Here is a 25,567-nt window from a genome sequence, read left to right on the forward strand (position 1 = left end):
AGAGAGAGAGAGAGAGAGAGAGAGAGAGAGAGAGGGGGAGAGAGACCAGCCGTTTGGTGACAATGACACTGGGAGAGCCATTTCAGAGCAATGAACTAGAAAACGCAGCCATCACTGCCACCATTCATCCTCCTCAGCCCGACTCTCCCTCTGGTCTGAACCACTGCTCCAACGGTCACCTCTCAGAAAAAGATGTCTATATGAAATATACCAGATCCATATTTTCCCTGAAATGGCTTTCTAATACGAAATCAATATGAAAGGAATGGCTCCCAATGCACAGCACTCAAATGAATATCGGATCAGAGGAGTTTGTTCGATGGAATAAATAAATAAATTGTAGGCTATCTACTCATCATTATTCTAGATCCGGGCATGTAGGCTATATTTTTGATCCGGGCATGTATATGTTTGTCTTCGGTTGGGTGGGTAGGAGGTGGAAAATGTTGGAAACCTTTGGTTTACTTTTGTTAATTATTTATTCAAGTTCCAGTTTATAAAAATGTAAAAAGGAATCAGTTTCTACACTGATATGAATATCTGCTGTATGTAAAGAATTTAATCAAATTCAATAGTGTTGGGATCAGAAATTGATTTAATGAGAAATTATTTAAATCTACATCACTGCTAACTCGCTCTGCAAATTTAGCTATTTATAATTTTACTCAAACACTAACGGTATCTAAAACATTCTATCCAAAACATTCAAGTGTTTCACATCACATATCATTTTCCAAGAGAGGGGTACCTTGGCAAATTGACCAGATTGAATATTCAACGTTCAAATATGCATCTCCAGCCTCCCCCATATTTTGCCTAAGAAGTCATATCGCTTCATTTTCCAATCAGCTTCAGGTCATCCATCTTGGGTGAGATTTCCCGGGGAAAGTGGAGCTGGCGTTGTTAAGCTGGTAGCTAATCACGGCATCGGGTAATTATCCCCCTCAGTCGTTTCCACCCCTAGCTCGTCAGTCGCTCACCACAGCCTGGCTCATGTGATGGCACAGCCCTAATCACCCCTCGCAGAGCCCTGTCAGGATGGCTCCAGGCTGTCCTTAACATTTACACCGCAAGCACACTCACACACACACACATACACGTATCATTTACGCAAATAAACTTGCATGACATATGAGCACACCAGACACCCACATTAGACATCTAGAAGAAGAAGATATCTTTATTCGTCATACCAACCCCCCCCCCCCCCCGCCCCACAGACACACACACACATACACACACACACGGACCCCCGACCGCTCTGTCACTTTAGATGGATTCACTCGCAGATGTCTGGAGGGGTTGTGGTGGGATCTCCAGTAGGGGACGACGGCCTCCTCTCTCTCTCTTTCTCTCTCTCTCTCTGTCTCTCACTTTCTCTCTCTCACTCTCTCTCTCTCTCTCACTTTCTCTCTCTCACTTTCTCTCTCTCTCTTTCTCTCTTTCTCTCTCTCTCTCTCTCTCTCACTCTCTCTCTCTCTCTCTCTCTCTCTCTCACTCTCTCTCTGTGGGATGAAGTATCGCTGTGCTCCGGTTGTGCTGACTCGGCTCCCGACTGTTAAACTACCGCCCACACACATACACACATGCACACACACACACGCACACACACACACACACACACACACAGGAGCTGTGGGGCGGAGGTGTTTCTCGTCTGCTCAATCCCACGCCGCTGACAGAGTCCCAGCCACGAGGTGAGCAGCTGGCGAGGGAAGAGACCCACGCTCCTCGGCGTGCTCTGAAGCTGGACTCTGAACGTATGCCGTTTCACGGCGAGGCGTTGGACGCCGTCTGAGGGTCGTCTGGTCATTGAAGCTTTTAGTTGCTCTCTATCAAGTAGGCCTCGTTCATCCTCTCTCTCTCTCTCTCTCTCTCGCTCACACACACAGGCACACACATACACACGCTCTACATTACTTTTCAGTCATTTAGCAGATGCTTTTATCTAAAGCGACTTACAATAAGTGCATTCAGTGTAGGTAGTCAAGTGGACTACTATACTCGCCAGATTGCATGAGTGCATTTTTTCTAAACAAGCGTCTAAGCACTTAACCTAAAGCTAAAGTAAAAGTGTGAAAACAGCTAAGTACACAAATGCAATAAGTGCTAGGATTCAGGAATATAAACTCTCACATCCCCTATTTCTGCTCTATCTTTCTCTCTGTTCTCTTCACCGGTCCTGTTCTGACCGTTAGCCCGGTCCGTCTGCTCTACGTCCACCCCCCCCTTCCCCCCCGGGCCTCCCAGTCAACCTCTCTCTCACTGGGCCTCCTCCAGGCCCCTGCCGCCCTCACACGTCATCCGCGGAGCACCCTGCCCGGAGCGTGATTAGCCTGGTTAGCGCCGGCGGCGTCGGAGGCGCCATGGCGGACAAAGACCCGGGCGAGCCGTGCCATTGGTTGGGTGGCGGGGAGGGACCACCACCTCCGCCACGACCACCACCATCGTGCCTACCAGCTCCAAGAGGAACTACATTCCCCAGAAGTCAATTGGTGGATCATAATGACCGGGGAAACCAACAAGCGTTTTTTTTTTATTAGCCTTGTTTGTTTGATAACCTAAAAACAAACTGTCACTCGGGGATGGGTTTTTTCCCCCCCCGTTCTTGATGTTGCTGGTGATGGCGGGGAGTTCGGAATCAATGGAGACATCTGGCGTCATTCAAATGCCACGAAGAGCACTGGGTGTCACAAAGCGAACGGCGTGGGCTGGTCAATATTCAAGATTGATTAACTCCACTAGTCTTTTGTGGCAGCGAGTCATGGAGGGGAAGAGAGAGAGAGAGAGAGAGAGAGAGAGAGAGAGAGAGAGAGAGAGGGAGGGAGGTAGAGACAGAGAAAGAGAAAGAGGGAGAGAGGAGGGGGGGAGGGAGAGAGAGAGACTGTCAGAAGTGGAGGAAGAGGAGTCGGATTAAAAAACGCTACCGTGAAACGTTCCGCCGTGACTCACTGCACTCCGTAGTCATTCGTGAGTGTTACCTGCCTTTGACGTCTGACGGGCGCCCACGTCCGACCAATCACAAAGCTTCTTTCCAGAGAGAACATTGAGTCATCGTGACGGCAGAGGAAAGGGTCTCTCTCTCTCTCGCTCTCTCCTGATACGCGCACAGACATCGGGAGCTGGTGTCGTGCCTGCTGGGAAGACTGCTGACGTTATTCAAAAACAAGCGTGCCTCCTGTGAGAAAGGCCACCACGAGTCATGCGTGTTTAGTGGCTTTAAGGGCTCTTTCATCTTCTTGAGTATTCATATTTTCTAGTACTCTTGACCAGCTTGTCAGCCGTGATGCTTTGCTAATGCCAGGCACACTTTCATCAAGCTCTTGGTTGGTTATGCTTATTTGCATGCCTTACATTCACTTATACAGGTCCATAATCACCCCTCTGACATACCCACACAAGAAATGTTAAGGATTCACTTGTAAAATCTCATACATGCGACTCTAAATGTCTTGAAAAACCTGAATGTCTGCATTGGATTTTTTGGTTCTCCCTGTCCAACCCTGAAACCTTAACTTCGCATCTCTGGAATAGCAATCCTCCTTATCACCTTTCTGCAGGGCCAGGGTAAATTTCTATTTGAAAAACATTTCAAATACTCAGCAGTGCTAGACAATCTTGCCCGGCATAGCCAAAGGACTAGCAATGCCCGGCATAGCCAAAGGACTAGCAATCTTGCCTGGCATAGCCAATGGGCTATAGCGGCCGAAAATCCACCCACCACCCTGATAACGCTCTGGTTAGACTCAAGAAGAAAAAAAAAACTCAAAAGTATCTGAAAGGCTTTCAAATACCTTTTGGCTGTAGTCTGCCTGTCTGCATTGTTGCATTCTATTAAAAGCTATCAGACATAGTTATCACATACTAGGACATGTTCCTCATTCTCGGGTCACAAGCTCAGAGTTTCTTCCCCCGAGGGGAAACTCTTCACTTCTTTTACTCCCATTACATTATTTATTTTTTCATTCATCACCTGATCTTTATTTATATAACTTCATCATTACGTTCTTTTCCCCGGCTCTGACGCAGGCAAAGTGCTGTTATTTCCCTCTGTGAAAATGTCACCTTGCTCGGATATCTTTTGCTTATTGTAATACATAAAGGCTCAGTCTCGTCAGCAGGCTGCGGTCTTGGTGTCGCTGGTTCCTGTAGCTCTGTCTGCTACCCTGTCCGCCATCCCCTTCAACACAGACTCACACACACCACGAAAATGTCCTTCTTCAAAATCCTTGACTCTAAATGCAGTCTCCTCCTTTTCTGTAGGCTACCCCCCCCCCCCCCACACACACACACACACACCCCAAGAGTCTTGTGGTGTGTCATAATTGGCATCACTGACCAATCATGTCTCCCCTCTCCCATCGTTAAGCATAATTCACCTTTCCTCACCCTCTGGTGAGATAATGGACTAACTATTCATATTCAACAAGCCTTCCCTGAGCTACTTGACCTCAGTCTATCTTCACCACAATCCTGTAGACATGTTTTCCCATAAGCAAGGCGTGTATTCAGAATATCTACCATATTGTTCACATTGTACAGGTTCTTGGCTACATCATGTTGACCTGTTAGTGGTTTTTGTATTTTTTTAATAGCAAAACAATTCTTAGTTTCCAAAAACACAGAATGGCCTAAAGGTTCATGAAAGTGATGTGATATGAAGACATTTTGTTGCTGTAAAGGAGAACATGTCCCCAGTTTACAGTAACTTGTCTGGTTTTATAAAGGTGAGGTGGATGTAGCCTACGAATTGAGTGAACGTGATGTCTTTATAGTTCTATTTCGTTTAGGTGTTGTTCTCCAACAAGTGGAACCTTTTGAACCTTCAATACAATATGGCATAGAACACGTTGTCCCTGTGCATGGCAGAACCCTCTGTAAAAAGGTTCCATACACCAAATTATCAGCTTCCAAACTGCACCTATCAGAGGGTTCTTAGACAAAGTTATATTTAACTGACCTGAAAAGGCTTCTACCTCTTCCTGATAAAATTGTGTACAATCATTGTGTAACTTAATGTCTTTGTTCAGTTTCATCATTTTGCTCTTACCCGCAGATGTCTTGGTCCCTTGTGGGCATGTTTTCATGACGCCTTCTGCAGCTGAGCTTGACGCAAGAGAGGATTACTTGAAAAGGGAACAAATGGGCTATCAAGTTCAAGTCTTCTCAAATTATTTAAACAACCACCTGAATGTTCGTCACAATACCCATGGCAACAGTGCCTATGAATTGAATATCATAGCCTACACGTATCCTAAACATAGTAGCCTATTTTATATACAATGATAAATGTAGGTTATTAACAATTATTCACTGGAACCGGATACAACAGCAATTTAACTCTTTTGGCTCATTCGGAACGCCTGTATCTTTCTATTATATAACAGAAAAAGACAATGATAGAGTCGCATATGTAAGGCAAGGAGGAGCTTTAGTCTAGATTAGACCTGCGTGGTCATCAGGGTCGGTCAAAGTTCTGGATTATGATGACGACTCATATTCATAGCTTGCTTAGACACTTCATATCAAAGAATCGGAGTGGCTTTTCAAATCGACAAAATGTCTTTACTCATTTGCAAAACGGAATGCATTTAATTCATATAGGCTACTGAATAATGCCACTGTTGAATGTAATTCAGTCAACTTTCAAGCGACTCAGGCGCTCTCCAAATGACCAGCACTGCACGGACGGCTGGACGGAGATGGAATTTTACGCTCGGTAACATATTAATACGCGCACGTGTATCACATTCCCTCGAACCTTTGGACACGTGCTGTGCGCAAGTTGAAGACACGCAAGTCAAAACTGCCGGGTGAATGCCTGGTGCCCGTTATCTCCTTGAGACAACAACATCAACGAGTATATGCAGCACACGTTAAGCACACATAGCCTATAGAGGACAAGACAGCTCATGAATATTTTGCTCAACTATAGCCCTAAACCATTTTGTCCATAAAGCATCTGGGTCAGGTGCCTTTGGAAATCTGTCTATAGCGTTGTGGCAAAATTTCGTTAAGACCATCACGCAGATGCTATGAACCCGAATGAGTAGGGCAGTTTTGGGCTTGTAGGCCTTTCAATTAGTAATATCGGCCATGTCTCTTCATTTGGAACGATTTATAACGAGTGCTTTATTCCTACATTACAGCGTCTAAGCCGACTCCCCGTTCTCTATCTAAAGCAGGAAAATGGCAGCACGGTTTGTTGCTCCGCGGTCTGTCCCCTCTAACCATACTGAAAAACAATTAATGTTTGGATAACCAGCCTGCATATGGAAGTGATTCTGAACGCAAATACACGAGTGTGAATCGGGTATAGTCGTTAAACGGGTTCATTTGATATTTCACTGCCGTTTTGTCCCTCATTGCCTTATAAGGAAAGGCAGTCGTGCCCGTCTGTAATAGGCTGGGGACTGCCGCCCGCTTGAAGCGTGCTGCTTTAACCCCTCCGCTGCTGAATTTTATTAGGAAAACGTCTCGAACGTCGCACGGTGGTTCGTCTTTTTAACCAAGCCATAAAACGAATATGTGAACACAATTAGGGTCATTTTGAAACGCGTTAACTTTGAGTCAATTCTGCAATTTCTGAATATAGGCTAATGTAGGCTACACAGCCAAAAAACAGCCTGTGTGTGTGTGTGTCTGTGTGTGTGTGTGTATTTGTGTGTGTCAGCGCGCGTGCGCGCGTGTAGCCCACGCAAATGTGCGTGCGTGCAAGTGTGCTCGGAATTGTCAACATATCCAACCTTTTTCCACATTCTCCAAACCGGGCAACTGACATAAGACATGTGACACCGGCGGGTTTGGCTGTCGTGCTTTAAGGTACATATGGTAAGACATCTATCCGGGTTTAGCTAGCCTATATTTGCCTGAGGTACTGTATGTCTCTCGCCAAGTCATAAGGTGGACGGCTGGTGACGGGCATAATTCGGATGGCAGGAAGTAAAAAGCCCTGTAAGAAAGGCCGGCGTTTTGTTTTTTTTAAGCAACCGAGGATGTGACCTACATATCAGTCACACTATCTCGGCATACCAGGGGCGATTGATGCGCTGTATAAAAATAAAGTTAGATAAGAATAAAGCTAGGATAGATAGCCTAAAGGCCTGGCCCCTGTGCGGCTACACTTAGGCCACCATTAAATAGGCTGTGGCTTGCAGAGAATGTAGCCTAAGGTCTGTTTATGGAAATTAGTAAATTAACACCATGCCACTTATACCATTTGGTGAATGGATGATGAGTGAGTTTTAATATGGATGGCACTCCCATCTCTTGTTCAGGTTTTCCCTATTGCAACCTCTTCAATGACATCTTAATTAATTATTCGCCATGAGTGGATGACGATCATTAGGTCAAATCGGAGTGACGCATGTTCTGTTTGTGAGCTTGTGTCCCACAGGTTGATGTTTGTCTTAATCAGGGGGAGTCTTAAGTTCCAGTCAGAGAGATTGGCAGGAGAAAAATAATACATGTTGTGACCAAGGCTTGTTGGAAGGATGTGAGCAATGACTGGCTTTCAGTTTAAATCCAGTCTGGTTTAGTTAGTAGCCTATATTGGCAGGATCCCTTCCTCGTTGGCCAGATCCCGCCTGTGAGGATTTTGCAACCCTATACTCGATACATTTAACGACGATAATGACGCTGGTGTTATTTGCTTGATCGATTGCTTGTCATCCATGGCACCCGGAGTAACACTTCACTCCGATCACTCTATTAGATGGCTTTTCATTATCATCAAATATGTCTATACTCATAGTCGTGAAGGATTGCAAAATGGTGAGATTGTGACTCGCTAAACCTATTTAAATGAAGCACTAGTCTACAGCTGTTATGAATTCTCTGCCTATTAATATGCAAGTCAAACGCGTGGCTTGCACGCACTCCATCAAATTAGCCAAATACAAAACAAAAACCGATATAGCTCTAATGGTAGCCAACGCGTATAGTTTACTAAGATCTACCCCTACAGGCTACCTACTTCAAAGCCACCAATAGGCTACACCTCATCATTGTGGAAGTGTGGCCAGCTATAATACCGTCGTCCATACATTAGCTACAGACGGACATCCTTGGACAGAGGTACGAAAACTGTCCCAGCCACCAAACCGCCTCCCTGCCTTGACGTCACGTCGATGTTCATTTGCATGAACTGTTCTGTTCTCTGCAGCCCCTCGCTTCTCGTGTGCAAACCGGAGCTACCGCGCCGCCACTGCCAACGAATACCGAGTGGACTGCGAAAGGACAGGGAGGGAAGGACAGACAGAGGAGCGGAGGGAACTCTCGCGTTTGACATTTTTTCGGGTTGGAAAAACAACATCAAGAACGACAACAACAAAACGGGAAGGACGACAGTGGCTTACAGCCTGTGGATAAATAGGCTAACCCGTTTTTCCCCTTATAACGCCGAACATGGAGCTACCCGCCGCAGGAGAGCACGTCTTTGCGGTGGAAAGCATCGAAAAGAAACGGATCAGAAAGGTTTGGAGAGCACTTGAAATTGTTGTTGTCCAACGTCGACATTGGCAGTGGGTCTTATCCCTGTTGCTACGCGATGCGTTTGCGCGCTGGGTAGATTTGAAACGAGTTGTTTTTTTATGGGCTGTGTGTGTGCTTTCACGTCGTCAATCAACACATTTTTCTCTCGTTCCACAGGGGAGGATCGAATACCTGGTCAAGTGGCGAGGCTGGTCTCCGAAGTAAGTTTGAATGTCGATATTTCAAGCGTTTTGTCGAGAACGCGTGTGCGTGCGTGCGGGAGCGAGAGATGGGTGGATGGAGAGAGAGAGAGAGAGAGATGAAGAGAGAGAGTGTGCATGTGATTAGTAGCCTATGAAAGAGTGCGTATCTGTGCGTGCGTGCGTCGAAGGAGTGAGTGAGTGAGTGCGCGCGTGCGTGCGTGAGTTTGCGCGCTAGGTGAGAATGTTTGTTTCGACGTGGTTTAAAATGCCATAACTAAAGTGTGACATTTATAAATGTTATATTTAGCGTGGACATTATGCAGATTGCTTAATCAGAATTACCACCCATATTTCTCATCAGGCTTGTGTGAAAGCTCGTATTTACCTAATCATGCATGAGTCATTGGTGGATGTAACTGCATTGTGCAATGTTGTTTTGAAACATTTAGTCCGTACCTTGATAAGACATTCTGTTACTCGCTGGTATTGGACCCATGGGAGGTAGAAGTTGCCTAGTTACTCCCCAATAGATAGCTCATGTGATCTGTCTGCCATGTATGGTTGTTGAGAAAGTGTGTTAATGCTCTCTCTCTCTCTCTCTCTCTCTCTCGTTTATAGAAACAACACTTGGGAACCAGAGGAAAATATTCTCGACCCCCGACTTCTTGACGCTTTTCAAAACAGGTGAGCTCGACCTCCTCAGACTCGACTCGTATGGCTGAGAGGGGGAGGAGGCAGACTCAGTCAAGGCCAGAAGGTCTACCGCTCTCGCTCTGCCGCTGTGCTCGCACGGTTTCCATCCCCGCGGTCGTGGGCTGTCATCGTTCACAGCTCCCACTCCGGTATTCTGTCATGACGGATGGGAAAAGCAGGGAAGATAAACATGTGCTAAACTACCACCAGTATATGGATACTAAACACTCCGGGGTCAAGTGATAGACACCATACCAACCATAGACACCAGACCGCCATAACAACCCGGAGACATGCGTCTTTTCAGGGTGCCATTTTCGAACGGGCAGAGCCGTTAGCCGGTAGTTACAAAATCTCCCGGCGAAGGGGTTGTAAAAACGCCTCCGCACGGCGCGAACCCACACACGGCCCGCCACTTGCGTGCGCTGCGCCTGACCGACAGACTCGGGGCCGGGTCCGTCTGCCGTTAGCTTCGAGGCTCACCTCCTCCCGTGTGCGCGCTCCATCTTTCTTTCGACAGGTCACACGTTACAAAGAAAACGTTGACGATGGGGCCTTGCGTCTGTTTTCACCATTATCTCTGTCTCTAAACGGGGGGGGGGGGGGGGGGGATTTTATTGAAGCTAATTGCACGTCTCTCTGGGGAGCCAAATCCGCTGAATAGCCGGCTATGAAAATACACAGAGTCGTCACTGTAATTAGATGTGAAGGGGGAGGAAGAGGGGGGAGTCGTTGACATCACTCCCGTCTCTGGTATTGAGTTACTGTGTCTGAGAAGGACATGTAGGTAGCCTACTTAAAGCCACAGTCAGCAATAACATTCAGTCTTTTCTGGAGGGAGAAAGGCAACACAGCCATTTATTTATACAACTCTGACCTGGGAATATCTCAAGTAGGATAACTCAACTCATGACTTAATGGAACCCATGTCACAGGATAATAGGTATATGACTGTGCGAGGGGAACTCCGGTGTTGTTGCAGTGTAAACAACACCTTGTTTACTCCGGTTCTTCCCACAGGGAGAGGGAGCAGCTGATGGGATATCGTAAACGAGGGCCCAAACCCAAGCACCTCCTACTGCAGGTAAGCCACACCCACAGCAGGTTCAGAACCAGCACTGTTCAACCATCGCCGTGAGGAATGAGAAATATTCCTTCACTCTTATTTTCACACCAGTTTCTCTCTCAACACTCATTTTCCCATGTGTGGTATCCATGTTTATATTTCTTTAGTATTTGTCTACTATAATCTCAATGGGGTAGGACTAATTAAATAGTATGATTTTATTATGTAGATACTATATAGAATTGCTTTTCAAAGCTAATGCTTCCCAATGTTTGCGATCCCATGATAATGTGTTATGCAAATCTGTACTACCAGGAGGGTTTCTTAAAATAGTTAATATTCTACTTTGTTGTAGTGAGGAGAATTATATTAAGAATTATATTAAGAACATTCTAATATTACTTTGAGTTAGATGAAGCTGTAGGGATAGGTTGTGCTGTGGTGTGCGCATCATTTAAACCTCAGGCGAACAGCTGTGACTGAGGAACTGTGAATAGTACATCTAAACCTCAACCACAAACCCAAAGGCCAGAGGAACCCCCTCTGAGCAGTGTTTGTTTCCCTCAGGAGGGAGTTGGTGGTAACACACTGTACAGAGCCAGTGATGGTGCACAAAGTGACATTCCACTGAGCTGATTTCGCTGACAACACTACAGGAGAGAATGTTAAACGTCCCTACTGTATGTCTGTACGTGTATGAGGGGGTTCTCAAAACGGTGCACTGGGTTTAGGACTCAGGACGCCCTCTAATGATCCACATGAAGCAGGGGTTGTCAATGCTGCTCTTGTGGTCCCTGCTTGGCTACACTTGATTGTTCTAGCCTGCGAGCAGCACAAAATATCAGAGGTTTGACTATAGTTGAATCGAGCATGTGGTACTTCGCTGGCAAAGACATTTGCAGACCTTTGGACACAGTCTAGATTCAGACCCCTAAATAAGTGGGTCTTTATTGTCACTTATTCCAATGCTCTAATAGTAGACCTTATTCCAATGCTCGAATAGTAGACCTATACCATATTATTAACATCCGTTTTTTTTCTCCCCTCAGCTCCCCTCGTTCGCCCGGAGATCCAGCATCCTCACCGACCTCCAGGAGGCGTCTCTGGAGGAGGACAACCGGCAGAGGGCGGAGGCCGCCGTCCAGACGCCGCGCCCGCAGGGCCAGCACTACCGGCTCGACAGCAAGCGGCACCACCAGTACCAGCCCCTCTGCCGGGAGCGGGAGGCGGCCGAGCAGCAGGCCGGCGGCAAGAAGCGGTTCTACTACCAGCTGAACAGCAAGAAGCACCACCACTACCAGCCCGACCCCAAGATGTACGACAGCGGGCCCCCGCCCCGGCCCAGGGAGCTCAAGGCCCCGGAGGTCGTCAACCGGGGCTGGAACTTGCCTCCGGCGCTGCAGCAAAAGTGGGTCCGCGACAAGGACTCCGGCTGCCTGAGCAAAGTGAACGACATCACCATGGGGCTGAGGAAGCTCCCGGCGGACCTCAACTGCGGACGAGAGGAGGCCGAGCGAGAGGGCGCGGTTCCGGCCAAGGAGGACGCACCGCCACCGACGACGGCGCCGGTGCCCAACGGCATCGGGGGCAAGCTGAAGATCGTCAAGAACAAAAATAAGAACGGGAGGATAGTCATTGTTATGAGCAAGTACATGGAGAACGGGACGCAGGCGGCTCGGATTAAGAACGGGGACTCCGAGGCGAACGGAGACAGAGATGCGCGGGGGGGGCTGGGCGACGACGCTCGCGACCATGGCGCCGAGAACCACCTTGAGAAGATGAGGCTCATCAGGAACCTGGGCCTCACCAACGGATTCGCGAAACACCACAAGGACAAGGCGCACGTTCCGCCTCAGTCGGGATCTAACGGACGTTGTCCCGTCGAGGAGGAGGACGGAACGCGTGCAATGGAGCCCGCTGCGACGAAACAGGATAAACCCGTTGGGGTCAAAGGTCAAAAGGGGACTTCGGAGGATCAGCCATTGCCACTGACGAGGGCCATGTCCGATCTGACTTCTTGGCCTCACGATCAGGGGGCTCTGTCCAGGCCGGACCCTCGGACGACTCGGCCATCCCACAGTGCCTTTCAGGCCCTCAAGCGACACCTCTCTGACGCGGAGACGAGGGCAGAGGCCCGTGGCGACGTCAAAAGGTTCCTCAGCTCCAGGAGCAACAGCGCTCCGTGCGCCACGGTGTCCTCCCCGCCTCAGAGCAACACGGCGGACCAAAGCGGCCACCAGGGCCAAAATGGCCACCGGGACTATGACGCCATGGACCAAGAGGAGCCCATAGACCTCAGCTTTGTGAGGTGCAGGGCGGAGACGGCGGTCCGAGTCCCCACTGAGACCCGGGCCCCTCCCCCCGAGGAACAGAGGGAAACGCAGCCGACGGCTCCGCCCGCAGAACAGAAGAAGGAGGAGACCTTTCCGTCCTTTAAGCCTTTCCTTGGGAATATCGTCATCACGGACATCACCACCAACTGTCTCACTGTGACGTTTAAGGAATACGTAGCTGCATAGTGAAGCCGGGTCCCAGAGGAGTACCCACAACAACTGTATAAATATGTATAAATGTACCTTTATTATAACATATTTTCAGATGCTTGAATGTAGAAAGGAGGTGCCCTTGTGGTTTTGGTGTTTTAAAGATGGGTTTAAAAGAATACCGTGTCAATATTGTAACCCATATAAGCAGGTGCAGATCTGAGGTTTTGTCATGTTTTGATTTCAAGCTATTTCCAATCGAGTTAAAAGCTAATTTAGTACATGCTACTTGACAAATGGTATTAGTGAAAAAGCACTTAGCCTATTACTCTTATGCCTAAAAACTCTTACTTTTCTATGAATTTAAACATGTTTCGCTTTATACAGATTCTTTATACAGCAGTCTTTGTCTCAGAAATGTGTTTTAAAAGTATGTATATTGAGGATTTAAAAAAAGAAAAAAAAAGAATATTCTTATTTGGTAAATGACACCATCTCTGTTTTGCGTGTGTGACACGTGTGTGTGTGCAGGTGTGTGCGGCGTGCGCGCGTGCCTTTGTGTGGACGAATGTGCACGCCTGTGTGTGTGTGTGTGTGCGCGTGTGTGTGTGCGTGTGTGCGTGTGCGCGCGCATGCGTGTGTGTTTTCTTGCTTGCAAGCGTCTGTTTGTGTTCTTGGTGAGATTCAAACTGTAGGAAGCACGTTGCTTGGACAGATCATGCTTAGGGGCTACCTTGAGAGCCAAACAAACATGGCCACCAGTCAAACTGCTCAAGACAAAGTTACGTTAAATGAAGGACCTAGAGAGTCGATGTGTAGGCTACTTGCACTGTTTTAGAGTTAGGAGGAGGTGGCTCCTGAGAACTAACCCAAATGCTCAATTGATGATGGATGACTTGTTTTTGATGATTGTTAGGCTACAACAAGTACCTATCCAGTCATATTATTTAGTCTGTAACTGCCTGTAACAATGCCCTTTTAACGCCAAGTTGCACCCCCAACCCCCCCACCCCTCGTTTTCAGTCTGTAAGAGCTGAAACTGGACTTGGACAGAAAACAATGCTGTTTGTGATTTACCCAATGTGAATTCAATTTGCCACGTCAGTGTAAACAACCTTGGTTGGTTCTGAGATAATTTCCGTCTGTGCGTATTGTGATATATGTGGGTTTACTAATAATCAAATCCATCCCTGAAGAATCGTTTCTTTTTGAAGTAGCCTAATATTAGTTCTCTGCCACAATGTAAACAAAGGGTGATTAAATCAACTGTATAGCCTACTGTTGACGCAGAATAGTAGCTCTTAACATTCAGGTTGTAAATTGAAGACATTGTGGTTCTTGCATAATGCACACAATATGTACTTCCCGTTATGGAAGTTAGGCCGTTAAGTCTACTGTAGGCTACCTACAGTAGCCTAGAAGGCTATGCTATGTTTGAAAAGGGCCCCAAAACATGTTGCCCAAGAATGTAGGGCCTACTCTGGTGACATCTTACTACAGTGTTTAAAGACAACTGTTAGGTTATTGTTTTCATTCATGCAAGTGCATTCATGCGAAATGCGTAGGCTAATTGCTTGAGGACGGAAAACAAGAGCACTTTGATGTTTTTGTGCAGACTGAACTGAAAGGTTTCCTATGATATGTTTTGCAATAATAAAAATGGTTGGCAAATTATTGAGCAATCCGTTTGTAACGTTTTTAAATGTGTTCTTTTTTAATGTGATCTCGCAACATTGTTTACATGTAGGCATAGGACTTCCTCACACACCACAAGGGAATAGCCGAAACGCGGAACTAACCTCGCTTTTTGTCCGACCAGAATCAAGCACAAGATTAGGCAAGAAAAGTGACTACCGTCCAACCCACATAGCCTAAAATAGACTCCCATCTCCATCATGTGTAACCTACGGATACGTTGACTACGCCACTGTTTAAAACGTGCTTAAGACAGCACATGTCAAATGTCTATGTCGCCACATGATCCACGGTATTTTAATATAAAATGTAGGCCTATTTCAGATGTCTCCACGATGATAACCTGTCGTCGGCCTAATCGTCTATTCCGCAGTCGTATAGACCTAATTGAGTTGTGTAGGCCTGTTTCAAATCAAAGCCATGCACAACACGGAACAGATAGGGCTATCTTTATGATCAACAGGTCTGGTGTAATGTAAACGTTGTCTATGCCCGGCATATAGGCGCGGCATGTTTGAATGCTATGCTGAATGAGTTGAACAGTGACCTCGGTGAAATACAGTAGAATATGTCTAATTAATGGGGGTGGGGTTATTAATTACTGTTTCAATGCACTTGCACTTGATATCTCTAATGTCTTTAGATAGTGTTAGCCTAGGCTACATTTCCCAGAACATGATGACCCTCCGTGACATCTTCCATAGGCCTCTGTAGCCTACATTAGTTGGGGTGAGCGTTTGTAGCTAATGTTCATGCAAAAGGTGTTGATTCAATGGCGTGAGGGGGATAACATCAGTTGTTTCACGTGTGCTGACTAGACTTTTTCTTCGTTTTGCAAGACAACGACATTTGAGTGATTTTCTTCAGCTTTCAGCTAGAAAATTATAATTGCTCAATCCAATTTAAATAGTAATAGATATATAATAATAATTACAAACAATGACTTGGCTAGGCTATTTCATGACCAATAGCCTGCTTCTAGACTTTCACATTAAGAAATGGGACACCTTCGGTAACCTGGTTCAGGTTCAGCCTATTCTTTGTTAGACCTATTTTTTGAATAAAAGGAATGTTGTTGTAGCTTATGCCATCTAGATATATAAACCCAACCAGAAACCTTAGGCATATTGGATTTGCAAAAAGACAGAACACTGATTGAAGGCAATCAGTTCTTGCAAGTTCTGAAACGGCCGACGTGTCCATAATGAGTGCGCTATAAACGCTTGGATTTCATGTTCAAGGCAGACTAATTAAAACTCGCTTTTAAACTCCAAGGCTATTGTTCGTTTACAACATCAAGAAGGAAAAAATAACATTTTGACAGTTTTATCACCCACATGCTTATTTAAATAGCCTAGCCTCTAAGAAAATATTTCCAAAAACGTGTCAAATTCCTTTGAGGTCAGCAATCTCATGACTCTCATTTTGAAAGAGGTTATGGCCTTCTGTAAGGTCAAGTTCCAGCTCATTTAAACAGTTTAATGAAGCTCTGGCCCTAAGCCAGCCCATTACGATTCCGCCCCACATTCAACTACACCACCATCATCATTCATCAGGGAATCTCCTCATAGTTGTGGGCTATTGGCTATATTCTCCCCAATTCTCACAATTTGATTGTCGTCGGGTTTGGGCTCGAGTTGAAAAGTTGATCTGAAACTGCGCCGATGTGGTCCCTTTTTCGAAAGGAATTTACAGAACAGTCTTAGCTCATGCACAATATAGGCCTACAGAACACACATACGCGCGCACACACACACACGCACGCACACACAGGAGGTTAACCTATAGCCTATAGGCTACTACACAAACACAAAGGAGGGAGAGAGAGATTAATTCCGAATCCTCATCCAGAATCTTTAATCCTTTATTTTTCTGCCTGTCTCTATTTTCTCAAATAAATAATGGAGCATGTCGCCATGTGCAGTAATTGTAGGGCTTGTTTCAACGACTTGGTTTGGTGCGTTTAACTTCAGATAAATCAGTTTATAATGAATGATTGGTGTGGGCAGAAACATCTGTTTTTCGACTTAAGACAACTGTATGAACTTTTTTTGTGGAAAACCCCACTGCCCATGTAGCCTGAAGTCGCGCCATAAACTGTCATTTTAAATAATCGCTGGATAAGACAGATCCTGTCATACCGGGTTTGTCAAGCACATAAACGCACAGCCGAAGACAGTGTGAAGAATTTCCAGCTAAATAATTGTTGAGGCTACTAACATGGCGGACCGAGTAAATGCAATAGCCTACGCCGCACTAAAGAGCATAAGTTATCATTGTGCGACACTGCATATGTTGGTCTGCAGCAAGAAGTAATAGCGACTAGCCTAGACCATGCACGTTACCACCGCTTCAGACTACTCGTTCGACCATTTCAAGCAGAAGCCAACGGATACGCGAATAAAAAATGCTTACGATTCGTTTATGTGCGAGGGCGAGAGAGAAAATGGCTGTCTCCTTTAGACTATCCAGTTTATTTTATATCGTGCTTCTACAATTGCATTTCACACCACGAAAAATGCTGCAGCCGTAGAGATGGCTATAAGAGAGAGCCTTATGCCACAAGGCTAAAAATGTCCTGAGTTGAATATAGAGCAGAATTGCTGCCCATCAAAAGAAAATAAAATGGGCTATTACAAATGGCAAAACTTTGTTATTATAAGGAATGAGCTTTTAGTTATTGAGGTCATTATATGACCTCAATAACTAAAAATAAAATAATCTGGCTATAGGCTAGATCACATTCTCTAAAAACTCAATTGACAAGCATCTTCTGCATCTAGCCTTAGTAGGCTTAACTCTTTGTCTATAGCCTACACTATGGAATGTGGATGCAAGATATAAAGTAACCTAGCCTACATGATGTAGTAGGCTATAGATAGGGCTACAGTTTTCAATGTAACGCTTTAGTGTGACACCGTGAGAGAAGAAACGTCATGAATTAGGCTACAGCACCACACGGGCTATTAAACCGACCAGCCACTGCAAAATTATAGCCTAAACATTGCAAACATGGTCTATGTTATAAACATGGTATCCTGAATATTTCCCCCCACTGACTGCCCATCACTTTTAAATTATCAATCTAAACTTCAATTAAATTGGGCTATATCCCTCCTGGTCTATCATGCAAGTTCCCTAAAGCATCGACTGCCTCAAGTGCCACATTGTCTGTCATTAACCTTTATCTTGATTATTTAGGCCTAACTGATACAACTATTGAAAATCCTGGTTATGGCCTATTCATAACAGTAGACTACAGACATTTTTAGTGTCCATGCACACGGTGACAGATGTTGGCGGGTGGTTTAGAATCAACCTGTAACCTATCTGGGCAGCTACATTGACCCTCAAACTCCAATTCTTCAGAGGGTCAATATCAAGATCCAAGCCTTTCAATGTAATTGAATATAAGCCACAGTTTGTTTGTTTGCGTGTGTGCGCGCGCGTGCCTGCGTGGGCGCGTGCCACACAGCTTGCTATGAGGCGGAAGATAGTAGGCTTTCGTCCCCCCCCCTCCCCCACACCGCCAGGTCCTTTTGCAGAACGATCGGTTTTCGCTTGCGAGCACCGGGTAGCCTACTGGCGGTTGCCCAGATACGAGGCAACCAATAATCTTCGACCGTGCGTCCATATACGGCTGCTACCGCTGCAGTACTGCAGTCGCGCCGAGACCAATCGCTCGCTCTACTATAAAATGAGACCCGCATCCACTCTTCCGCTCGTGCGGCGCGGCGATGTACAGAAATGCATCTCTGGGCACTGTGTGTTTGCATCTGGGGAAGATAGTCTACAATAAGACACCGGGTGAAAAATCACATTAATGCAAGCACGAATAAAAGAGGCGTCAAAATAGTCTATAGTCATGTTCTGCACGGGTCTTCTTAGCTCCCATTTGTGCGACGATGATGTGACTGGTAGACTATATTTTATAAAATTCTTTTTGACAGGATAGTGTAATCGTTGAGCATATGTGGCCTATAAGCTATCGGAAAACAATCATGCAGATCGGCGTATTGTGCTGGTGGTCCTTTGTTTCAGCCTCCGTTGTAGCCTCCACGGCGTAGTCGGCTATAGTGTCATAGGATTTAGGCCTACATTGGGCTGTTGCAACTCCCTCCCCACGGAGGAGCAGAGAACATGCTGCATAATGCCTCCAGTCGCATTTAATTTAGACGGTTAGGCTATAGGCTACACTTCAGACAGGGCACTGGCTTTGTTTATGGCCTAGCCCGCTTCATCTTTGCAACGCATCTCGAGTCTGTCTGAACGCTGAGATGGATTACATTATGGTTAGTCATGCATGCATAATTCAAGCAACAACAACAAAAAAGTTCCAGTGCCAATCTGAGGCTGTTCAATGTGGTTTGATTGGCATTTTAAAGGACAGACTTTGTGTGGGTGAGATCAGAACTAGGCGGTAGGGATCACATACGCTATTTGATTATTCTTTACCATCCTCCTTGTTTTGAGTTTTATAAACATACACACAGATAGGCAGGCGGGCACCGCCCTGTGCAAAGTGTATGTGGGGCCAAGATCTTTTACAGTGCTTGGTTATCAAAAGTTGATCGAAGCTTTTGGTGACTCAGCATATGAGTGCACACGAGCCTTATTTAAGGATATGCTATTTCTTGGAGACAAACCTCAATGCACTAAAACAAAGATCTAAAAAATATTGCAAAAAAAAAATTATTGGAAAAAAATCCTTGCAAATCCCCTTGCACTGCAAGCGAACATTGTTGAGGTGGAAATCTGGAATTTTATTCAAGAAAAGTCCGCACATCGAAGCTTCAATAGAGGTCGATGAGATTGCAGAGTGCATGAATGATTTTCAATCAATTAGGCCTACGCCTGCATGAAATTGTGCATATAAACCATGGAGATCATATCTTATTTAAAATTAACAGATCGGCTATAGAGATGTGTGTTTAGCCTATTGGGTTTCAAATAAAAAGGCTATGGGGGACTTTGTAAAATTATTGCAGTGCTATTTGAATTTTTAAGTTTATCGAAATAAAAGCGAGTATAATGCAATTAGAACTTTAATTTCGAGAGAAACTACTACTATTACTGTTCAATCTTAATGCCCTCTGACAGGGAAAATGCATAGCCTACATATTCCAACCTATAGAATATCAAAATGATGTAGTCGTATAATGACAACCCTAAGGCTATCAATGTGCCCTAAGGATAATCATAGCCTACCTATGATAATTATTAGGCCTATAGGAATAGGCTATATCCCTAACCTAATGGAAAATCAAACATATAGGCTAGGTTAAATTAGTTTGACAAATTAAATGTTTATTTCCTTGTGTATTATCCAACATGTAGGCTATCTATATGTAGAATCTATAGCCTAATAATAATAATAATAATAATAATAATAATAATACAACTAGGTTACTACTACTACTAATAGCCTAATAATAATAATAATAATAATTAGTAGGCCCATTAGACCATATAGGCTATAACCTAATATGTTTTTGTTATTATTAGTAGGCTATTATTTTATTATTTATAGGCCTACTGTTAGTATTATCCTACTGTTAATTGTATCAGTTTCATTTGGTTAGGTTAGGGCTAGCCTATATAGCATAATAATCCTCATTTTGGTTTTATTTGTATTATTTTAAATGTATCTTGTTATGATTTATTTTCGCTGTTAAACGTCGTTTTCATGTTAGGTTGCTTGAATAAGCATTGGTTTGCTTCATAAACCACATGGTGAAATAATTTATAACGCATGTATCTAGCCCAATTATTCAACCAGGTCGTGGTGAGCAAACTCTTTTAACTATCCTAAATGTGTAGCCTATAGTAAGATTATTCCGGGATCATTGGGCTATAAAGTGAGCTAAATTAACCTAAATATTTGGTTTAATTAACTGAATAGTCTAAATTGATTGATCTAATTGGAATACGGGTTAATGTTCCTTGTATTTTCGCGCATTTTGAATGATCAAAGTGGTGTCAAAATTAGTGTTTAGGTTAATCTATGCCTTGCGTGCTTTATAGCCTTTCCTAATCACAATTCCAGGTGATGAGCGGTTTCTCCACCTTGTCTCTCGAGATTGGCTGAAGATAAAGAATGCAGTTTCTATGACATTTTACCTCAAAAAGGACGTTGCCTGTGAAGAGGTCAAACGTTTAACTCAGTCTTAAAGCAATGAAGACTGTAAAACTAGTAGCCTAAAACAACTGAGGACTGTGGCATTTGAGTAACAACACAAACAATTGATAACAAATTGTTATCGTGCGAAACACAATGCGATCCATGGTCATGAGGGCTGTTCACCCAGTGGGTTGTGTCCCATAATCTCATTTCCGCGAACCAAATCTTATAGGCTAGTGTTTTGTTGCTTTTATAAGATACATATTTTGTTGTGATTGAATGAATATTAATTAATTCCTTACAGACTCTCAGGTGTCTGTGATATCAGAAAACAAACACTAGGTCGAACTGTGTGTGATAATTCTAATTAGTCTGTGTGCTAGAGTCCCATGCCTTATGATTATAAACCAAAGAATAGTTTCGAATAGGACTACTTTCCTTTAACACATATAAGTAGGCTCATGACCTAATGGGTTATTTTAATACATTTCCTTTAATCAGATACCCGTTCAGGTTCATGTCATGCGAGGCGACACGTGTTGTTGAAGATCTCAAATATACGCGTAATTGATCCACCGCGCCAAAGCCTCCATTTTCCCCTCAAAGAATTTTCTCAAGTGGAGGACGCTCCTCCCCTCTCTCTTAGCAACCCCGGGCACGTAGCAACGCCTCGACCAATAGACGCTCCGTAAACGGGTCCACCGACCGCGGTTCCTTGGCAACGGCGTTAAAAAAAAAGTGATGACGTCTTTTCTGTTGCGAGACTATTATGGTCTGTCTGGAATTCACTCTGCTAGAGTCGGGGGAAAATATCTCCCAGCTAACGTTCACCGTCCCCAGCTAACGGTAGATAGATTTGAAGTAAACATGGAGCTGTCTGCGGTCGGGGAGAGGGTATTCGCTGCCGAATCTATCATCAAACGACGGATAAGGAGGGTATGTGAGACGCCCCGGTCCGTTTTTGTCATCTTATATGCGCACCGCGGTGATGTTGTTGTGTCGCTTATGAAGTGTGTTTCTCTGTATTTCTGATGGCACCCAGGGTCGGATGGAATACCTCGTGAAATGGAAGGGCTGGTCGCCGAAGTAAGTTCATTGCTAGCTAAATGCTAGCGGAGCTAGCTAGTGCTACCAGTGGTGTCTCGTTTCTAGCTAGCTAATAACAGTAGCTAGCTGCCCTAGCTGTCTTGTGGAGGATTTGCCTGCTATAGCTTGTACTGACCGTGAATGTCTTCGCTGGTGCTTAGCATGCCGCCTCTAAACCTCGTTAGCTTAGCTAGCTACGTGCTTAGCCCCAGTAGCACTGGAAAGCAGCTGGCAATGACAAAGTCGTACGCCTGGCTAGAAATGTTAGCTATGCTAACTCGCTCATTGACAGCACGCTCGCTTTCTGACGTGAAGAGCAACCTGTGTCAAACCTATAACAGCTAGTGCTATCTTTCCCCTCAGGTACAGCACTTGGGAACCGGAGGAGAACATCTTGGACTCCCGCCTCTTCGTGGCGTTTGAGGAGAGGTAAGGTGCCTGGGATGTGGAGTGGGCCTGTGTGCTGCAATTGCGCTTCGAGTCGGAGGGACATTGTCTGATGCGACATGAAAGATTTAAATGCATCCGTATAACCTTAAATTGCTTATTTTTTTGCTAATTCAGGGAGCGTGAAAGGGAACTATTTGGTCCCAAAAAGAGAGGACCGAAACCCAAGACATTCTTGCTGAAGGTAAAGTTCGTTTGTCACATGCGATGTACAGTAGCCCGTGTTGACTGCATGGTTGGTTGCTTGTAAACATGCACCAGAGCTGTATAAATTAATGTAACCACCACTCGAATGATTGACCCTTATCCGTAATGGGACTGTACAATGTTTAATTCCTTCTTTAACGGCATGCTTGCTAATCGGGGATAATTGAAGTGTATTATCCATCAATGATGTTGTGTTCATTGTAAACGTATGATCTGCATGCGTTTTTCGGATTTGAATGCAGTAAAGTGCACTGTTTCAATTCACAATTGATGGAAATAAAGTTGATTCGGATGTCGTTTTCTTCTCAATAGAACTCGCCTAATAATTAATTGGCTATGCTTGACACATTACCTCAAATGGTTGTTTCGTTCATTAAAGATGACGTCTCTGGAAAGCAATTATATAGTAATGTTGCAATGTTGAGGAGTTTGCTAAATGCAGCTTTTCAATGAAATCATACCCAAAAAAACGGCCTTTGAGGAGAACCAACCGTGAAAATTGTTTAATGGGCAACCGTGAAAATTGCTTAATGGGCGTCAGTTTATTTCGAGTTACAGAATTTCTCCTCTCAACTTGCAGCTGTTTAGTTTAAACTGTCAGTGGAATTTTCCATGTAAAACTACTATTGCTCGCTTTTTTGTGACTTATGCAACACTTGTGTTATTATATGGCCTACTAAGTCTAATTGTAAGTTTATATGCGTAGTTCAGTTTCATTATGTCAGACTGCCTGTCACAGTGTAATACAATTAGAAATGATCCCACCTCTGATCCAGTTTCAGAATTGCAGTGACTTTCTATCTTATCGTCTTTGAATTCCATTTTGACCAGATTATTCCTATATCCCTTTTATTCAAATGGTTTTTAATCTGGTCTCTTCTTATGCCCCTTTTTAGGCTCAGGCTAAAGCCAAGGCCAAATCCTACGAGTTCCGGAGCGAGGCGGTCCGGGGGATGCGCGTCACCTACCCGACCCCGGAGCCCGTCGTCACCCCCAGGGCCCGGGAGGGTCTGAGGGCCGTGGTCCCCACCATCTTCCCCCCCAGCACCGTCAACCGGGGGGAGAGCGTTCGGGTGCGGCCTCCAGAACCCGTCCGCGAGCCCCGGCCGTCCGCCGTCCTTCAGAGAGCCGGGCCCGACGGCCTTGTCCACGTTCCCAAGAAGAGGGGGCCCAAGCCCAAGCTTCGCTTCAAGGACGCGTCCCCCCCCAGCGGCGGACGACCTACGTTTGAGCATCAGAAGAGGAAGGCGGAGGAGCAGGGGAGCTATGCTCCCCACAAACTGGCCAAGCTCGGACTTCCCAAGGGGGAAGAAAAGGGCTCTGAGATGCGGGTCATTAAATTAGCACACCGGCGCCCGGAGGACTTGAGCTACTCCCACAGGCAGATCCGTCCGGTTCCCGGTGGAAGCAGCACACAGCCGCAGTATGGCTCAGACAGGAACTCGCACAGAATAGGCTCAGAGTTACAGGGGTGCAGGACTAAGGAGTTTTCTGGCTACCTGTCGCCTCCACACTTCAAGCACCTGTCCAAAAAGAGTCCGTTCCAACCACAGCACACGGTTCCCTCCAGGGAGACGCCCTCCCTCGTGGAGAAAAACCTCCGGACCGTCGGAGAACGGGACAGAGATTCGTGGAGGCCCAGCTTGAGCAATGTGGAGAAGGTTCTAGTCACAGACGTGACCTCAAACTTTTTGACAGTGACTATCAAGGAGAGCAGCACTGATCAAGGTTTCTTCAAAGGCAAAAGATGATGTCTTCATTTCAACTACAACAACAAAAACTGTATTTTAACGCAGTATCAGATTTGTACTGAAAAGTTGTTAAATTTCGTGTCATTTATCATCAAAGTTTTGTATGAAATGTTTAAAAACAAATTTAAAAACATGATTTAGCCCATTGTACATAATGTATGTATATATTATATAGTTGGACATATTTAATGTAATGGCCAAATTAAATGAAGTCCTTTTGAAGCTGTTAGACACCTAATAGGCTAGGTTGTCTCAGAGTTGCATGCCTCATGGCAAAATCAGTTGTGTACAGCGTTAGTTAAATTGTAAGCTTTAAGTGTTTTAACAAATGTCAGACATAACCTTTATTTTTTTTGTCAAACTAACACATTTTTAGAGTTGAGTCTGAGCATTGTAGGCAACTTGGGTTTCCATTTCACAAAAGACAAGTCTATTCAGAAGTAGGCCAATCATTTATGTGCGCAAAATAAATGTTAGGTGAGTTTGGAGATGCTGCCTGATCATTTGTCATGAATTGAAAAGTAATGAATTGAAAAGTTAATAGTGCACTTTTTCGAAGGATTCTTGTCTTTCATTTTTAAGAATGAGATTTGTATCCATGTTCAAAACAGCCTACTCTCGAAGTCTGCATTGGGACTCGACAATGATAGAGGTGGGAAACGGTTTATGAGGCTGTTTTGTCCAATAATGTATAGCCACACCTTTTACTTGTAGGCTACCTTATCCCACATGATGTAACAGAATAATCACTATGTTTTATGGCGGTTTGATTTTGAGTATAGACCTAACGGTTGTTTCAAATTGTCATGTGTTTTCTGTAGCCTGTCGTTAATACCCAAGGACAAGCGGGACATTAAATCACCATTACAGTCGTTTGCGATTCTTTCCATTTCATTAAGTCTAACACTCGAGTGAAAAACGCACTGTTACCCATTCAAAGAAAATACATACCAAATAATGCAGATTGTGATGAAGCCTGATAAGTTTTTATTATAGGATATCTATTACGTGGTCATAGACCTGGGAGGCGTAGTTATTGTAATAGGCCGAATGAAAGACAGGCTTTCCCTGTGTTATAAGCGCTGAGACAGGTCTTTGAGATTGAAGGCATGATTACCAAGCCTGCACGATTTCTTTAGCCTACGTAGACTAGAGATTTATGAAAAATATAATTCATTAGTAAAATCCTATAGCTTAGCCTACTTCTAATTCATTAGGCCGTCACGGGGACGATGAGAACTGAATGTAGGCGATATCCTCCATTTTTCTAGGCCTATAACGTCAGGTAGGTTCATTTCTACCTTCGTCACAAAAGTAGGCTAAAAGGGAATATACTTTATCGC

The 25,567-nt window shown here is 44.8% G+C and overlaps 2 protein-coding genes across 2 annotated transcripts; both read left to right on the top strand.

The window, feature by feature from the left end:
- Window positions 1-8,387: 8,387 nt before the first annotated feature.
- Window positions 8,388-14,472, top strand: LOC311311153 (E3 SUMO-protein ligase CBX4-like). Its single transcript, XM_084440803.1, has 5 exons — window positions 8,388-8,475; window positions 8,650-8,693; window positions 9,294-9,359; window positions 10,389-10,452; window positions 11,484-14,472. Exons 1-5 carry the CDS (start codon window positions 8,407-8,409, stop codon window positions 12,951-12,953), a joined length of 1,713 nt encoding a protein of 570 aa, XP_084296929.1. The 5' UTR covers window positions 8,388-8,406; the 3' UTR covers window positions 12,954-14,472.
- A 7,092-nt stretch (window positions 14,473-21,564) lies between these two features.
- Window positions 21,565-24,917, top strand: cbx8b (chromobox homolog 8b). The gene is made up of 5 exons (XM_084440684.1): window positions 21,565-21,669; window positions 21,776-21,819; window positions 22,183-22,248; window positions 22,384-22,450; window positions 23,370-24,917. Exons 1-5 carry the CDS (start codon window positions 21,601-21,603, stop codon window positions 24,222-24,224), a joined length of 1,101 nt encoding a protein of 366 aa, XP_084296810.1. The 5' UTR covers window positions 21,565-21,600; the 3' UTR covers window positions 24,225-24,917.
- The last annotated feature ends 650 nt before the right edge of the window (window positions 24,918-25,567 follow it).

This window comes from Borostomias antarcticus, assembly GCF_949987555.1.
Source record: "Borostomias antarcticus genome assembly, chromosome: 7".
Taxonomy (NCBI): domain Eukaryota; kingdom Metazoa; phylum Chordata; class Actinopteri; order Stomiiformes; family Stomiidae; genus Borostomias; species Borostomias antarcticus.

Coding starts and splice junctions, on each gene's coding strand:
- LOC311311153 (XM_084440803.1), top strand. CDS start 8,407: ATGGAGCTACCCGCCGCAGGAGAGCACGTCTTTGCGGTGGAAAGCATC. Junction 8,694..9,293: donor TGGCGAGGCTGGTCTCCGAA/GTAAGTTTGAAT, acceptor TCTCGTTTATAG/AAACAACACTTGGGAACCAG. Junction 10,453..11,483: donor CCAAGCACCTCCTACTGCAG/GTAAGCCACACC, acceptor TTCTCCCCTCAG/CTCCCCTCGTTCGCCCGGAG.
- cbx8b (XM_084440684.1), top strand. CDS start 21,601: ATGGAGCTGTCTGCGGTCGGGGAGAGGGTATTCGCTGCCGAATCTATC. Junction 22,249..22,383: donor TTCGTGGCGTTTGAGGAGAG/GTAAGGTGCCTG, acceptor TTGCTAATTCAG/GGAGCGTGAAAGGGAACTAT. Junction 22,451..23,369: donor CCAAGACATTCTTGCTGAAG/GTAAAGTTCGTT, acceptor GCCCCTTTTTAG/GCTCAGGCTAAAGCCAAGGC.